The sequence below is a fragment of the Orycteropus afer genome, unplaced genomic scaffold, assembly GCF_000298275.1.
Source record: "Orycteropus afer afer isolate SDZICR_OR568_19922 unplaced genomic scaffold, OryAfe1.0 scaffold00539, whole genome shotgun sequence".
Lineage (NCBI taxonomy): Eukaryota > Metazoa > Chordata > Mammalia > Tubulidentata > Orycteropodidae > Orycteropus > Orycteropus afer.
In genome coordinates, this window is record NW_006922126.1 from 510,362 (window position 1) to 527,639 (window position 17,278).

Below are 17,278 nucleotides of genomic sequence, written 5' to 3' on the forward strand. Positions count from 1 at the left end.
CAAGCCAAGCCCCTGCCTGCAACACGTGGAGACTGTGAACCGATCTTTTACATGGACAGAAAGGGCCTCAAGGAGAGGAAGGCCTGGCCTTCTGTCCAGATAAAAATCCTCAGACACAGAAGACCTCATTTACCTGAGATTCAACATACTGTGATGGAAATTAAACAAGGGGCGGGAGGGCCCAGGGGCTGGGAGGCTCTGGGAATGGGGAAGAGAGGAAGGGATACCCACCCTGGGTGGAGGGCGACCCTGCTGTGCCCAAAACACTCCCATAGACCCCTAGCCCTGAGGCCACACCACAGCCAGCCCTGCCCGTGGGCCCAGGGCACCGACTGGCAGGGTGATTTTGTCGTCCGCCCCCGCCCCTGTGCATAGACCTTCAAACTCACTGCACCTGGGGTTCCAGTTGACCGAGTGGGTGTTCCCAGGATGAGGACAGGGGTCCTGGGTCCAGAGAGGGGGCCACAGCCAGCTCCCACAGGATGGGAGATGCCAGCCAAGGGAGGGAAGTGGGCTGGGCTCTGGGGGTCCACTCCAGGCTGGGCCAGTGTTCTCCACCGAAAGGACAGAGGGCGGAGAGTATGAACTGTAGGAGGGTGTGTGTATGTGAGAGATTCCATGTGAGAGAGAGAGGGGTACTTTGTGTGAGTGTGTGTGTGAGAGAGGGGAACTGTGTGAGTGTGTGTGAGAGAAAGAGAGACAGAGAGAGAGAGACTCCATGTGTGTGTGGGGCCTTCCTGTGTGAGAGAAAGGAGTCTGTGTATGTTCCGTACTTGAATTATGTGTTGAGAGACTGTGTATGTATGTGGGTGACTCTATGTGTGAGAACCCCATGTGTATGAGTCCATGTGCGTGTGAGAGGGACTCCGTGTGTGTGCACATGCACGTGTGTGCATGCCACACTTGGGTGTGTGAGAATTTCCCCCCAAACCTACTGATTTGTTTGGGGGGAGCGCAAGGCCACAGCATTCCTAAGAAGCAAAGCCTTCTGAGGAGGAGGAGGGAGGAAGAGAGGGAGGACAGAGACAGGCGGACAGACAGTGTGAGTGGGGTGCAGATGAGGAGGTGATGGGCTGGCCTCAGTGACAGAGGCAGACACAGTCTGGCCAACGGGAGTCAGTGTTGGTGGTGGGAGGAGGGGCTGGGGTCCAGGCCAACTGGGAGAGGAAAGAGCTGCACAAACCTGGCCCAGAGTGGGGTCCCCAGCACGAGCTGCTCCCCTCTGCCAGCCAACAACCACCCCCGCCCCTATGGCTGTGCTCCTGAGTTTGGGCCTGGACCAGTGCCCACCAACGCAGGGACAGTGCACTGACGGCGGTCGAAGGGCCAGCCCTTTCCTTGGGCCCTGCTGGGTGGGTGGTGAAGGGCCGAGCGGGAGGGACGTCCTGGCTCTGGGGGAGAGTCTGGGCCCCCTCGGCCAGAGGAGCGGGTAGGCTCATCCTGGGCCTGGGGGTCAGGTGTCCCTTACCCAGAGAGGACATCAATGGCAGTGGCTGGAGGGGAGGGGACGGAGGCTCCCAAGGTGTGAGGGGGCAGGGCGGACAGACCTAGGACTATGGCTTATATTGGCGTTGGGGGGCTGCACTCTGCTCCCGACATCCCTTCAGGGGCCTCCGCAGAGGGGTATGTACAGGGCTGGGGGCGGCGAGCAGGGCAGTGGGGGTGCTGGGGGCTCCGGTTCGGGCCGGTGGCTGTCCACACCCGGGGTGTTACTTCTTGAACATGTCCTGGAGCGGCCCCGGCAGGTACTTGATGACGGTGTCCAGGATGCTCTCATCTTCCTCTTCCGGCTCGTCCCCGCAGCCCGGCGGGATGGCCTTCTTGGGCCTGGTCAGGCTGCCCTCCGAGTCGGCCTCCATGGCGGCCCGAGCCTCGGCCTCCCGCTCCTCCTTCTTCTTGATGCCGTACTGTGGGGGGGAGAGGGCAGGGTCAGGCGGGGTGGGGGGCCTGGGGAGCCGAGCGCACCCCGGAAAGGGTGGGACCCCAGCATCCCAGAACCTGTTTCCCAGCCTTGGCTCCCCCTGCTGGGGAGGGCTTGGTGTGGGTCCCTGGACTTGGAGGACCGCCCAAGGAGGCACGGAGCAGCTGGGAGAAGAGCCCAGTGGTTCCATGGCTGGCCCAGCCCACCCAGCCCAGCCCGACTCCCAGCTGGTGCCAGGACGGTGGTGTGCCCGCCCATGGCTACGGCCTCCCAGTCCCTGGCAGGCACACTCCGCACTCAGTTGGCACTGCAGAGCCAAGACATCTGGAAACCCAATCGAGGGTGGCCTTGGCCTAACACATCTTGTTACAAATTGAATTGTGCCAAAGTCCTCACCCCCGGTACCCGTGAACATGTTTGCAAATAGGGCCTTTGAAGATGCTACCAGGTAAGTCAGTATGAGGCCAGACCAGAGCAGGGTGAGTCCTAATCCTACATAGAAACAAAAAGACCCATCACCACCGAGTCTGCTCTGACTCATGGAGACCCCATGCGTAACAGCGCAGAGCTGCCTCACAGGGTTTCCTGGTTGACATCTTTATGGAGACAGATCCCCAAGGCTTTCCGCCATGGTGCCTCTAAGTGTGTTCACCTGCCACGCTTTAGGTTACTAGGTAAATCCAACTGTTGGCACCACCCGCATAATCCTAGGTAAGTCGTGTCCTTATAAAAGAGAAGAGACAGACCCAGAGGGCAGACGGCCATGTGACCACAGTTATGCTGCAAAGGCGTCAAGCGCCTGGGGCTACCAGATGCTGGACAGACAAGAAAGGTCTTTCCCGAGAGCCCCACGGAGGAGCTGGCCTGCTGACGCTGACACTCGGAACTCAGACTCCCAGCCTCCAAGACTGTGAGATGACACGGTTCTGCAATTATAAGTCACTGAGTTTGTAGTTCAGGAAGTCCCTGGGTTACAAATGTCCAACTGACATGCAACTCATAGTTACAAACCAAGCTCCATAAAGCACTGTATTAAAAACGCAAGGTACATACAGCGGTTCATAGTAACAAAAGGGTGCTAGTTTGTGATGCACATCAACACATTCTTCTTATTATGACTGTATTGCATCAAAGATGTTTTAGTGCATCTGGAAGTGTTTCTGTAAAGTTTTTATGCATAGAAAGTTACACTACATACCATATACAAAGACAAGCATTTGAGTTGTTGTTGTTGTTGTTGTTAGCTGCCGTCGAGTCCTCTCCGACTCACAGCGACCCCATGCACAGCAGAACGAAACACCACCTGGTCCCGCACCAGCTCCATGATCCTTGCTATACTTGAGCCCATCGTCACAGCTACTGTCAATCTATCTCATTGAGGGCCTTCCCCTCTTTTGTTGACCCTCCATCTTACCAAGCATGATATCCTTCTCCATGGAATGGTCCCTTCTGACAACATGACCAAAGTAGGTGAGATGAAGTCTGGCCATTCTCGCCTCCAAGGAGCATTCTGGCTACACTTCTTCCAGGACAGATTTGTTAGTTCTTTTAGCAGTTCACGGTACTTTCAGCATTCTCCGCCAGCACCACAACTCAAAAGCATCAATTCTTCTTTGGTCTTCCTTATTCATTGTCTAGCTCTCACATGCATATGAGGCAATTGAAAATACCATGGCTTGTGTCAGGTACACTTTAGTCCTCAAGGAGACATCTTTGCTCTTCAGCACTTGAAAGAGGTCCTTTGCAACAGATTTTCCCAGTGCTGTACGTCGTCTGATATCCTGACTGCTGCTTCATTGGTGTCGATTGTAGAACCAAGCAATGGGAAGTCTTTGACAACTTCAATCTTTGCTCCATTTATCATGATGCTCCTTATAGGTCCCATTGTGAGGATTTTTATTTTCTTCATGCTGAGGTGTGATCCATACTGCAGACTGTAGTCTTCAATCTTCATCAGTAAGAACTTCAAGCCATCCTCACTTTCAGGGAGCCAAGTTGTGTCATCAGCATATCATAGGCTGTTAATGAGTCTTCCTCCAATCCGGATGCCACATTCTTCTTCATATCGTCCAGCTTCTCGGATTATTTGCTCACTATATAGATTGAATAAGTATGGGGAAAGGATACAACCCTGACACACTCCCTTCTTGATTTTAAATCACACAGTGTTCCCATGTTCTGTTCAAACGACAGCCTCCTGGTCAAGGTACACGTTCCTCATGAGTACAATTAAGTGTTCTGGATTTCCCATTCTTCTTAATGTTACCCAAAGAGGTGGACACACACGTGACACCACCGAGCACCCCCCTCCCACTTCGTGCACCCTCATACTTCTCCATTCTCCTGTCTCCTGGGCGTGTCTCTGCCTTAAGCCCTTATCTAGTGTTCCCTTCTTTAGTAGGGTGAATAGTGTGCCCCCATATTCATGTTCACCAATGGAAGCAGCAGTCAAGACATCAGATGACATATTGCACTGGGCAAATCTGCTGCAAAAGACCTCCTTAAAGTGCTGAAGAGCAAAGATGCCTCCTTGAGGACTCAGGTGCACCTAGCTAACCCAAGTCACAGTATTTTCAATCACTCCTATGCAGGTGGGAGCTGGACAATGAATAAGGAAGACAGAAGAGTTGATGTTTTGAGTTGTGGTGCTGGCAAAGAATGCTGAGAGTACCAAGGACTGCTAAAAGGACTAACAAATCTGTCCTGGAGGAAGGGCAGCCGCAATGCTCCTTGGAAGCGAGAATGGCCATAGTTTGTCTCACCTGCTTTGGTCATGTTGTCAGAAGGGACCATTCTCTGGAGAAGGTCATCATGCTTGGTAAAGTGGAGGGTCAACAAAAAAGGGGAAGGCCCTCAACGAGATGGACTGACACGGTAGCTGCAGCAACGGGCTCAGGTATAATAGGGATCATGAGGCTAGTGCAAGACCGGGCAGTGTTTCATTCTGTTGTACATAAGGTTGCTATGAGCTGGAGCCCACTCGACGGCACCTAATAACAACAGAATATTCATGTTCACCTGGAACCTCAGAATACGGCCTTTGCAAATAGGTCTTTGTAGATAGAGTGAAGAGGAGGTCATGCTGGGGTAGGGTGGCCCCAAATGCAGTGACAGTGTCCTTGTAAGAGGCAGAAAAGGAGACAGCACAGGGAAGATGACCACATGAAGACAGAGGCAGAGGCTGGAGTGATACAAGCCAAGAAACGCTCAGGGTTGCTGGCAGCCAGCAGCGGCAAGGGCCGCCCCCCAGGCCCTGCAGACACCTTGATTGTGGACTCCCAGCCCAAGAGGGAGGAGGCGTGGGGTTTGTCTGTGCTTCCTCAGCAGGAATCTCGGGCAAACCCCAGGCCTGTTCTGCAGCCTCAATGAGCTGGGATGCCTGGAGGGTCCCGACGAGCCCAGGACGCAGTAACAGGGGCCATCGAGCATGTCACCTGCAGGTCACTGTGCAGTAAGGACACAGCACTAGAGGCAGAGGGACCTGCTGAGCCTGGGGGTGGGCCTCTTCCCAAGACCACCTCCCCTCCTGTCAGGGGTCAGCCCCTGGGCCCCGACCAGGGAAGAAATATGTGGACCGGTGTCCTGTGGGGCAGGAGGCAGACGCCGCCAGGAACTAGGTCAGGGAGAACTTCCCTGCAGCCAGGGCCGAGGAGGGGGAGGCTCCTGGAGCCGGGAGGGCCGTCTTTGCCCACGGTGGGCACACGCATAGAGCGTGGGCTGGCTGCTCCAGGCATACACTCAGGGAATACATGGAAGGAACACATATATGTTTGCAGGGACAGTGCACGTAACAGTAGGAACAAGTGCTGGCTTGAACGTATGTGTGCTCAGGAACACACGGTGTTGGAGGGAACTTGTTAATAGCATGTGCAACAGTGGGACACATGCTGGCAGGAAGAGACATGTAACCACGGCAGCACATGGTGCTGGAGGGAACATGTGTGTAACAGAGGAACATGTGTGTGTGGTGATGGTGTGTGACTGAGCAGACAGACCTCCCTGCAGACAGAGGGCCAGGGCCCTCCCTCGGGAAACATTCAGGGAAGAGAACTCCTGACAGGTCACTCTGAACTCAGCCTGAAGTGCCTGTCACTCCACTGAGGTTCAAGGTCATGCTGATGTCATGGCCACCGTGGGCTGTACCTGAGGGTCATGGTTACTGTGCCTGGGGTAGCGGCTCTTGAGCGGGGGTCCACCAGAGGCTCTGAGCCCCAGAGAGAATGCCCCCCAGCCTCTGCCCCGTGGGACAACACTCCAGGGACACTGGCCACTGGCTATGCCCAGCCATCCTCCCCAACCACTAGACATCACTGCCAACCTGAGACAGCAGGGACCCCAACCCCATCCCAGGGGCAGTTGCTGGGAGAGCCCAGGGCAGCCAGCACCCTGGATACCCCAAGAACCTGACATTCCCGAGGGACACCCCAAGTCCTGAAACCACGATGTTCAGAAAAGAAGGGCGTCAGAGCTGGTCAGTGGTGACCATCAAGCCCAACTGTCATCGTCACAAAGCCCTCGGCCCAAGGGATCTTAAGGGGTGTGGGGAGGTCCAGGGGGCCGTGGGTACTCAGGCCAACAGCTCTGGGCCTGGAGGAAGGGACTAGGCCTCATCCCCTCCCCCAATGGGGTGCTGGCTCAGAAGCTGCAGAACATGGGTGGCTGGAAGTACGCAAGCAGGTGGTGCGTGTGCAAATCCAATGGTGCGTATGCAAATGAGGCAGTGCATATGCAAATCGAGCACAGGTGGGTGAAACCTCCCCTCCCCCAGCCTGGACCTGCCCAGATAGCCTTGTGATGGGGTAGGGGAGACGAGAACCACCGCTTCTTCCTTCCTGGCACTGCCCGCCAGCCCCAGCACCCCATCCTCTGGGAAGTCGTTACTGTCCCCCTCTCTTGGATAAGGGTGTCTGCTTCCCTGGGTACACCCAGAAGACCTCGGCCCGGCCCCTGGGCCTTCTGCACAGGAGGCCATAGGCAGTGTGGCCCATCTGCCCTGTCTGGGCAGCAGGGCTGAGCCGGCCTGGGAGGGGAGTCCCAGCCAGGGCAGGGCAGGAGGGAGCACTATGGCAGTCAGGTGTCTTTGGAAAACAGTGAGAGACAGAGTGTCGGGGTGTCCAGGGTGCACCTGGGCCTCCATATGGGGTTCTGGCAGCTGTGTGGAGCCAGATGGGCTGATGGAGGAAACTTCTAGAATCTTTAAACAGTTTTGAGAGCGGGTGTGAGGCTTGGGGGCTTCTCATGGTCCCCACTAGGCCCAGATCAAGTCAGGAAAAAAGGGTGGGACCAGGATAGCAGGGCCTGTGCCCCTATCACCCTGTGGGCAGTGGAGCCCCCCGGGGCCAGGATGCCAGCCCCTGCAGGGCACAGTGGGACCCTGGAAATTGCTCCCGCCCTCCCCCAGCTCCCCTTCCTCACTTCTCTCAACTGGGCTCCAAAAACCAAACCAAACTCAGTGTCGTAGAGTCAGTTCTGACTCATAGCAACCCCTCCTGGTCCAAGGCGGTATCTCTATGAAAGTAAATTGCCCCATCTTCCCTCCGCGGAATGGCTGGTGGGTTTGAACCGCCAGCCTTCTGGTTAGCAGTCAAATGCCTTAGGCACTACACCACCTGGGCTGTTGTTGTTGTTGTTGTTATGTGCCGTCGAGTCAGCCCTGACTCATAGGGACCCCTCCTTGGGTTTCTTGAGGCAGTATCACTACGGAAGTAGGATTGCCCAACCTTCCTTCCGAGGAGTGGCTGGTGGGTTTGAACCGCCAGCCTTCTGGTTAGCAGTCAAGTGCCTTAGCCACTATGCTACCAGAGCTCCCACACCACCTGGGCTAGGAAGCCCTATTTTAAGGATTGAACTTGCAAATTCTTGCCTTTTCCTCCTGTTGTAACCAACTGGATGGCACCTAATAACAACTTTTCTTTGCACTTTCCCATTTCTTTGCCCCTCACCAAGCCGGCTGTCAGACCAAACCACACCCACTGCTGTGGAGTCGAGTCCCACGCACAGCGCCCCTAGAGGACAGAGTGGAACTGCCCACAGGGTCTCCAAGGCTGTCAGTCTTCACAGAAGCAAAGCCCAAACCAAACCCACTGCCTTGGAATCTATTCTGACTCACAGCGCCCTTAGAGGACAGAGTGGAACTGCCACAGGGTCTCCAAGGCTGTCAATCTTTAGGGAAGCAGACTGCCTCATCTTTTTCCATTGGAGTGCTTGGTGGGTTAAAACCGCCCACCTTTTGGTTAGCAGCCCAATGCCTTAACCACTGCGCCACCAGAGCACCTTAAGCCCATGACAGGCTTGATGCACTTGCTGCTAAGATTCATTTTTTCCAGTTTCCAGGAAAATAAGTAAAAGCAGGATGGTGGCAAAGCTGACCTTCAGGGGCCGTTCCTTGAACTCTTGAGTTCCTAAAAGCTGGGAGGCGGGGTGGGCAGCTGTCCAGGGACCAGCGCCCCCCATCTCCCCTCTCCCGGCAGTGAGGCTCGCTGGGAAGCCATTAGTCCACCACCGCGGACACCCGCGTCCTGTGTCCGGAGCTCATGACCACAAGCAGCAGGAATCGCTCACTGAGCATGGCCTTCGCTTGTGACCTCGCTGTCGGCGCTCCCCTGTCCCCAGCCCTGAGCGCAGGCGCTCTCGTCACTGGGCTGAGAAAGCAGCTCCCAGGCCAGGGCCTGGGTGGGGCTAAAGCAGCCTCCTCAGGAGGCTGGGCGGGCGGGAACTGAGCTGATGCGTGTGCGGCCACCAGGGGGCGCTCTGCCCCCGCTGGTCACTGGGCTGCAGAGGGGGCATCAACGGATGGCTTGGCCTTGCCACCCCACTTCAGGTCCCTGGCCAACAGAACCGATCCCCCCAGGGCTGACAGCTCCTCCTCTGAGGGTGCAGAACCAACTCTGGAAGAACCCAAGAGGTCCCTGGGTCCAGAGGGAGATCCACAGATGTGTCCCCTTTCTGGGGTCCTGCAGCAAGGACACCGCCCACCCAAGGCTGCCTCAGACCCACACCCAGGGGCTCACCATCGTCTCCATCACTTGCTCCTCCATACCTGGCTTGGCCGCTGTCACCACCGTCAGGGGCTGTTGGTGTCCACCCACACAGGTGGCTGAACGAACGGTGAGTGCAACCTTCAAGGCCTGAGCCGGGGTCCTGCACCATGCCTGCCAGGGTTCAGGCTCAGGAAAGCCGCTTGGTTCTCTTTGCTCTATCTATGACCCACCAGACACCCGGCCCATCCTGGTGGCTGCATGGGTCAGGAGAGGGCCCCTGAGCTAGGGCTGGGGTCTCCTGGAGCCTGGTGCCTGCCACCTTCCGCCCTTCACCCCCTTCCCACTTGGGATGCTGTGTGTGGGCCCGCTCCACCCACGTGCAGTGTTTGGGTCTTGTCTGTGAGAACTCCGCAGCGACATCCCTGCTGTTGAAGCCCGCCCATGCCTGGTGTGCCGGAGAGTTCACATTCCTAGGGGCACCTTGTTCACACGGGGACCTGGGAGGTGATGGGATTGGCCCGGGCCTGCAGGGGTGACCTCCCAGAGGCCCCTCTTTCTCCCTCTGCCTGTCCTCAATCCACCAAGGGCTGGGCCAGGGACAGTGCAGCTGGATGGGCCAGGGCCAGCCTTTGAGGGCACCCACAATGTGTGAGCCATGGGTCTAGCTCTTGTCCGCCCACCACCCCGCCTGCAGACGCTATAGGGGCTCCCAGGAGGCGAGGAACTTCCTAGCTTGAGTCCTGGCCCCTGGGGCTGAAATGGAGAGTAAAGAGTTGGGCTGAGAAGGGGGCACCCCTCTGCTCTGCCTGGGAGTAAACAACGGGGGAAGGATCTTTTCTGGTGGAGGCCTCTAAGCCCCACGGTGACCCACGGAGTGAGCTGGGGTCTGTGCAGAGCTGCCAGCTCAGCCCAGTCTGCCCACCTCAGGGCTGACCACACCCGGGAGGAGTAGAGGGTGCCACCCATGTCCACCAGGGGGAGGTGACGGGCAAAGGGTCAGTGCAGGCTGACTCGGCTGCTGTGTCCAGGGACCTTTCCCCCTCAGGTGTCCCTATACCCTGTACATGCTCCATGCCTTTCCCGCAGCCACTGCCGATGGCACCACCACGCACAGGCAGGCAGACAGACTAACTTCTGGCCGTAATTGCTTCAGTGGGGCCCGGGCACAGGAGAGGTTCCCAGCTCTCTCCCATCCCCATCGCGCTGTCTGCTCCCTCCCACTCCTATGGTCTCTCCTGTCAGCTCTGTCCATCTGTGTTCCTGTCTCCCTCTACGGTGCCTCCCTCTCCTCCTCCTCCTCCTTATTCTGTCACTCTGCCTCTCAACAAGACGGACACCGTAGCTGCAACGATGGGCGCAGGACCAGGCAGTGTTTTGTTCTTTTGTACATAGGCTCGCTGTGAGTAAGAGCCAACCTGACAGCACCTGTTCACTTTCTGACCCTGTCTTCCTCCCTGTCCCTCTCTGTTCTCTGTATCTCTACCTCCCCCACTCCCTTACCCCCTCACCCCTCCCCACCTTCCCGACACCAGCCTGTCTGTCTCCCAGCACAGCCTCCGGGGGCCTGGTTACATCTGCAGCCCTCCACGGCTTAGCTCCCAGCCATGAGTCTGCAGTCTTGCTGCAACCAGAATCCAGGGAACCGGGGGCCTGTCCCAGTTCTTCCAGGTCCTTCCAAGAACTGTGTCTAGTGACTATGGGGCTGTCTCACTGCACCTCCCAACCACCTGCACCCTGGGCCATGGTTGGGGGCCACGAGCATGCATCTGGCACTGCCTAGCTGGCCATGTCCAGGAGCAGGTGTGATGGGGTGAGGCTGTCCCCCCGTCTTCTCCAAACCAGCATCTGCCTCCCCCACTCGCAGGGAGCCCCTCCCCACGAGGGCAGGGCGAATGTGACCTGCCCATAGCCAACACCCAGCCACACTTCCGTGACCTGGGGAGGAGGGGGCTCCCGGGGCTGTCCCCAGCCCCAGGCTGAGGCATTCTGGGGGCAGTGGGCAGCTGGCCTCGGTGATGACTGCCTTACTCCTACCCCCCACTCCACTACCCCACCAACCTCCAGCCCAGCTAACCCATCTGTCCTTCATTTGGCTAACTGTCCAATCAAGCAGGACCCAGGAGGCTTACTGTGACTTCCTGATAGGGACATGGTGCCCAGGCCTGGGGAAAGGGCTGAGCAACCCTTGGGCCCCGGGCAGTGGCTACTGGCTAACCAGTCTGCAGCCCCCAGCCCCCAGACTGTGGCTCTGGAATCTAGTCCTCGGTCCCCACACAGCTTGTATCCTGCAAGCCTGCTTCCTCCAGCCCCTAAACCCTTTCTTCTCCAGCTGTGAATCCTGGGAGGTACTAGGTTCCTTCCAGCTTCAGCATCCCCCAGTTACCCCAGAGGGGGTGGTGTCATCCCAAAGCCCCATCCCCACCCAGGATGGAGGCCCAGCCTTGGCCTCAGCCACTGACCACCCATGCCTGCTCCCCCAGGGTCAGTGTGCCAACCAGCCCAGCCCACTGAGCAACGGCCAGGACAGAGCCAAGCGCACCAGGCAGAGCTGGTGGGTGCCTTTGTTCTGCAAAAACATCCCTGTCCCAGAGCCTGCAGCCCTGTACCTCAAGGGAAGAGCCGGCCCTCCCCTGTCAGGAGAAAGACGGGTCCCCTGGGAGAGGAGAACCCCAGCTCTGCTGAGGCACCAGGGACATGGGTACCCCCTCTGTCCTGCTCTCCTCCCTTGGGACCATGTCCCCCAAGCTCCAGTGTCTGCGGCCACCAGAGGACCTAGGATTCAGCCAGAGGCTCCCAAAGAGCTGTCCCTTCAGAACTAGTCCATGGAGACAGTAGGGACAGAGCAGCCTGGCCCCTGGAGACCCTGATGGCCAAGGGGGAGATGGGACAGGAGAAAGAGGACCCTGGGCAGTTCCTCAGCACTAAAGGCTCGGCTCAGACACTCTCTCCAGGAAGCCTCACTCACCTCAGGGTGGGGTCACCACTGCTCAGCCCGGGGAGAGTGACCTGCCAGGCCTCACCATTTCTGCAGAGGGTGTTTCCTCCAGGCAGGAGGCTGAGACCTCACCTGGCCAGCCATCTCGCTGTGAATGACTCAGGGGTGCTGCGTGCCCACCTCACCGTGGACATCTCAGGCGACTGCACACTCACCTTGTCGCAGAGGTCCCGGGTATCCGCGTGCCCACCTCTCCCTGGATGCCCCGGGCACCCGGGCGCTCACCCTGTCGCGGATGCCCCAGGCGCCCGCGCGCTCACCTTGTCGCGGATGCCCTGCCTCATGACCTCGCGCTCGGCCTCCATCTTGGCGTACTTGGCTTTGCGCTCCTCCTCCTCCTGCCGCAGCGCCTCCTGACGCTCCTCCTCCTTCTTGGCCGCATCGGGGTCCTTCTCCTCGTCACCCCCAAGCATCTTCCCCATGTCCTTGGTGGCCCCTGGGGACAAAAGGCTGACGAGTCAGAACAGCCCCCGCGCAGTTGGGGCCCGGACAGGCCACAGCTGAGCACAACCCTGTTTGTTCAGGGAGATGGCAGGCGCTTTGCTCAGGGTCCCTCGGCTGAAGTCCCCGTTGGTCACTCATCCCTTACCTTCCTGAGCCCCCCTACTCTCCCTGGTTCTAGCACTTTCTATTCCATAGAAGGACCTGAGGGGCATTGTGTGTTAGGGATGGGAAGCAGAGTGAGCTGCTGGAGACGCTGGCTTGTGAGACTCAGAGAAGTGTGGCTGTGTTTTTTGTATGTGTTTGTGTTGTGGTTTTGTGGTTGTATTTATGTGTGTTTTGTGCATATGTGTTTGTGTGTATTTTGTGTGCGTGTGCGATTGCATGTGTATTTGTGTTCTGTTTGTGTTTGTGTGGTTTCACGTGTGTGTGGTTGCATGTGCGTATTTGTATGTCTATGTGTGTTTGTTTTCTGGTTGCAGTTGTAAGTGTGGGGTTTATGTAGCTTTGTGTGTGTGGTTGTACACATGTGTGATTGCATGTGTATAGTTGCATATGTATGCCTGTATGTAGTTATAAGCATGTGTGGTTGTGGTTGAGTATGTGTGTGGCTTGTATGGTTGTCTGTGTGTGTGTGTGTCTGTGCAGTTGTATGTGTATGTGTCTGTTGTGTGCCTTTGTGTGTGTGTAACTGTGGTTGCCTGTGTTTGCATGTGTGGCTGTGCGTGTAGCTATGTGTGGTTGCCTCTGTGTGTGTGTGTAACTCTGTGGTTGCCTGTGTGTATGCAAGTGTGGCTATGTGTGTAGCTGTGTGTGTGTGGCTGTGTGGTTGCATGTGTGTATGAGTGTGTGGCTATGTGTATAGCTGTGTTTCGTTGCATGTGTGTTTGTGTGGTTGCATGTGTGTCTGTGTGACTGCATGTGGTTGTGTGTGTGTCTGTGTGACTACATGTGGTTGTGTGTGTGTGTGTGGCTGAATGTTGTTGTGTGTGAGTTTCTTGGGGTATCGTGTGTCTCCTCTGGGTCCTGTGTCCAGTAGAGAGTCAGCGCCCTGAATGGTGGTGGGGCACGTGGACTGAGGGGTGAGGGGCAGGGGTGGGAGTGTGTTGGTGGGCAGGCCTGCCGGGCTCTGACCACGGGCCCCGCGTGGGCTGCCAACCACTGCCTACCACCAGCACCAAGGCGCTAATTTCTCCCCTGCCAGCCGCCACTTTTCTCATGAGCTCCTGATTCACAGGCCCCACAAACCTCCCCGACCGCCCTCTGACTTGGCGAGCAGGACAGAGACGTGTAATTAGAGCCTCGGGTGCGCCAGCACCACAGCCAGCCTGGCCCTTGGTGGCTGCGGAGAACGGAGAGGCCCCGCTGTGCTGCCTCATGACGTCCCCAAGGGCCAGCGTGGCAGGTGCTGCTGGGCTGTGTGTATCAGCCAGGGCCTTGGGCATGGCGGATCTCTGGGTCTCGTGGGTCTGGAGTCTCAGGGGCTGTCTGGGCCAGGCCAGCACCCCTCCCCGATTACCCTCTTCTGCTCTCTCTGACCCCACCTTCATGAGGGGCTCACCCTCAGGTCTCTCTTCGTTCCTGCCCTCCTCCCCTGCAGTCCCACGGGTGGGACGGCTGCCTGCCCGCCCCGTTCTGATCCATGCTGTCAGCCATTCTCTCCCTGGCCTCTCCGGGTACTGGCCACAGGCCCCAGCCTTGATGGCCCTGACTGTCCTCTGACCCCTGGCTGCCAGACCTCGTAAGGGCTGCCTAATGGTGCCAGGGAAGCTGTCTGGACTCACACCTTGGGAATAAACCACGAAACCCAACCCCCACATACACCTGTGTGGGTATGGGGCTGGCACCACCCCTGCCCACTGTGTCCAGAAATCCCTCCATTCCAGTCCCTGCTTGCAGGCCCGGCTCCACACCAGCCCCACTGGTTGCCCTGAATTCAACCACCCATGTGCTGATTCTCCATCCTACCTCTCTGGGGCTCTCGAGGTTAATGTCGCTACTTTGACACTGCACCAGTCTAAGCAGTACCGAGACTGGGGAGGCTCCCCTCCCTGAAGGAGTCTGTGCTAAACGCTGCCTTTGCTGGTTACTCGGGAGCCACCTCCCTCTCTCCTGTGGGCAGGAGAGGTCCTTTGCTGGGACGAAAACAACTTTTTTGTTGCTTGCTCTGGTCTGAAAACAGGCTGGGCCATGCCCCAAACACACATACCACCAGCTGCCTGACACTCTACCACAGAGGTGTGGGGGGACCACAACCATGAGTCCTCATTGTTACTGTGGAGACAGGAGCGGCTACTCGGCCGATGCTGCAGAAATGCTCTTTACCAGAAAACGAAGGGCCCTGCGGTCAGATTGCAACCACATCTGCACCGTTTGCAAGGTTGAGCTCAGGCCAATGGCTCCAGGCAAACTGGGTCATTGAGTGGATGCTTGGAGATTTCTGCTGATGGACCCCTAGACAATGAGGCAGGATAGAGCTGCCTTTAGGTGCCTTGTAGGGGTGCGTGGGGGAGTCAGGGACAAACCCTGCGATCCCAGGAGGGGTTATGATCTCTTTGGCCTGTTCACAGCCCACCATACAAACTAATTCACACTAAAGTGACAGTGGCCAATAGCTCTTTCTCCCTCCTGGAAATGCTGCCATCTGACAGAGGATGTAAGTGGTGTCCTACCACAAGGGACAGAGTGTGGAATGGCCTCTGAACCCCTTCCAGTGTGTCACAGGGGCCTAGTAAGGGGCCCTGATAGCACAAGCGTTAAGAGTTCAGCTGCTAACAGGAAGGCTGCCGGTTCAAACCCACCCCGCAGCTCCTCAGAACAAGGACCTGGGGCTCTACTTCCGTGAAGGTCTGCAGCCTTGGAAACCCCGTGGGTTCTACCCTCGCATGAGTTGCTATGAGTTGGAATCAACTGAATAGCACCTAATGACAGCAATGATCTTAGTAACGAAAACAAATGTTTATTGAGCACCGACCAGACGCTGCGCTCTGCTGCACCTGGGGCCTGGTCTTGCCCGGGGTCCCGCGGGCTCTGCAGGTGTAAACCCCAAGGCCTTCTTGAGCCCTGGGCCGAACCACTTGGCCAAAGAGGAAGCAAGAAGGACCCTGTTTAAGAAGGGGTGAGCTGGCCAGCAAACCGTGGGAGCCCTGGGGGAGGGAATCAGAGGTCATTTTAACTTGGTGTGGCTTCCTGCTCACAGGCAGGTCCAAAGCCACTGCGTGTCCAAAAGAGGCTGTTCTTAGGGTATGCACACGGCAGCTGTGGCAGGGCGTGCCGTATCTGCCACTCAGCCCCCCAGCACTGCATACACTGTGCCTCAGGAGTCCCCATGGACCAGGAATTAGACCACGCAGCTGAGACTGTGGCAGAAACGACGATGAGCTTGTTCCTGGTGCAGAACCCCAACTGGCCGCTTGTTCTCCTGGCACACACCCCTGAGCACTGCGGGGTCCAGGCTACTGCAGACGGGGTGAGGGGTGCACAGGGCTGCACCTGGGGTGCCCACCCCACACCCCCAGCCCAACCCTCCACATCCTGCCCTGGACCTGCCCACCAGCCTTGCTCTGCGGAGTTCCTCCTTCTACCCCACACCGTCGGGAGGGAGCCAATGCTGTCCTCACCCCATTTACAAGGAGGAAACTGGGGGCGTTCCACGTGGTGCCCAAGGTCAGGACGCCCTTCACCACTGTGCCCCATACTGTCATTAAGAAGCTACAAACAGAAATAGGGACTCCACTCACAATAATGATAAAAGATATCAAACGCCTCGGAACAAATTTAAGGAGCTCTGCTGCTCGTGGTTCAAACCCACCAGCCACTCCTCGGAAGGAAGGTGGGGCAATCTACTTCCGTAGTGATACCACCTCGGAAACCCAAGGAGGGGTCGCTATGAGTCGGGTCCGACTTAGTGGCACATAACAACACAACAGCTGGCTTAAGGAGCTCTGGTAGCGTAGTGCCTAAGATCTTGACTGCTAACCACAAGGCTGGTGGTTCAAACACCAGCCACTCCTTGGAAGGAAGACTGGGCAATCCACTTCCATAGAGATACCACCTCAGAAACCCAAGGAGAGGTCGCTATGAGTCAGATCTGACTCGACGGGAGTGAGTTTGGTTTTTGGTTTTCTGCTGGCTTAGTAAGTAAGACATTTGGCTGCTAACCAGAAGGTTGGTGGTTCAAACCTATTAGCTGCTCCACAGGAGGAAGATGAGGCAACCTACTTCTGTAAAGATTTATAGCCTTGGAAACCCAATGGGGGTTGCTATGAGTTGGAATCGACTAGATGGCAGTGGGTTTGGTTTTTAGGAACAAATTTAAGAAAGGTACAGAGCCTACATGAAGAAAATACCTCCGACTTTTTAAATATTGTGGTTTGGGGAAGACACACCAGGTTCATGAGGACATCAGCTACACCGCAACTGTACATACTCTGGATGGCACTTCCGATTCAAATGTTGACAGTTGTTTTCTTTTTTCTCTTTTTGGATTTGGATAAAATTATCTTAAAGTTTAAACGGCAGGGTAGACATCAGCCAGGCTTCCCTGTTCTTCATCACTGTCCAACCAGCCCCCGACTCACGGTGACCCCATACACAATGAAACAAAATGCCATCTGACCCTGTGCCGTCTCCAAGGTTGGCTGCGACCTGAGCTGTTGTGGGTTTTGTTGGCTGATTTTCAGGGAGAGATTGTCAGCCTCTCTTCCTGGTCTGTCTGAGTCTGGAGGCTCCACTGAGATCTGGTCAGCCTCAGAGCAACATGCAAGCCTGTGTGGACAGAGGGGCAGTGGCCGTGCCTGGGGCACACGGGCTGGGAACCAAACCTGGCTCTCCTGCATGGGAGGAGACAACTCTCGCACGGAGCCACCACAGCCATAGAGGTGCACGACCATGTCCCTCACTGGGGTCCCAGGAATGTCCACAGAGCAACAGGGCCAGCAC

The 17,278-nt window shown here is 56.9% G+C and overlaps 1 protein-coding gene across 1 annotated transcript; it reads right to left on the bottom strand.

Moving 5' to 3' along the window:
* Positions 1-1,709: 1,709 nt before the first annotated feature.
* On the bottom strand, positions 1,710-13,782 carry CPLX1 (complexin 1). Its single transcript, XM_007955774.1, has 3 exons — positions 13,656-13,782; positions 12,157-12,332; positions 1,710-1,907 (listed from the first exon to the last, which is right to left on the bottom strand). The coding sequence occupies exons 1-3, from the start codon at positions 13,780-13,782 to the stop codon at positions 1,710-1,712; spliced, it is 501 nt and encodes a 166-aa protein (XP_007953965.1).
* Between the last annotated feature and the right edge of the window lie 3,496 nt (positions 13,783-17,278).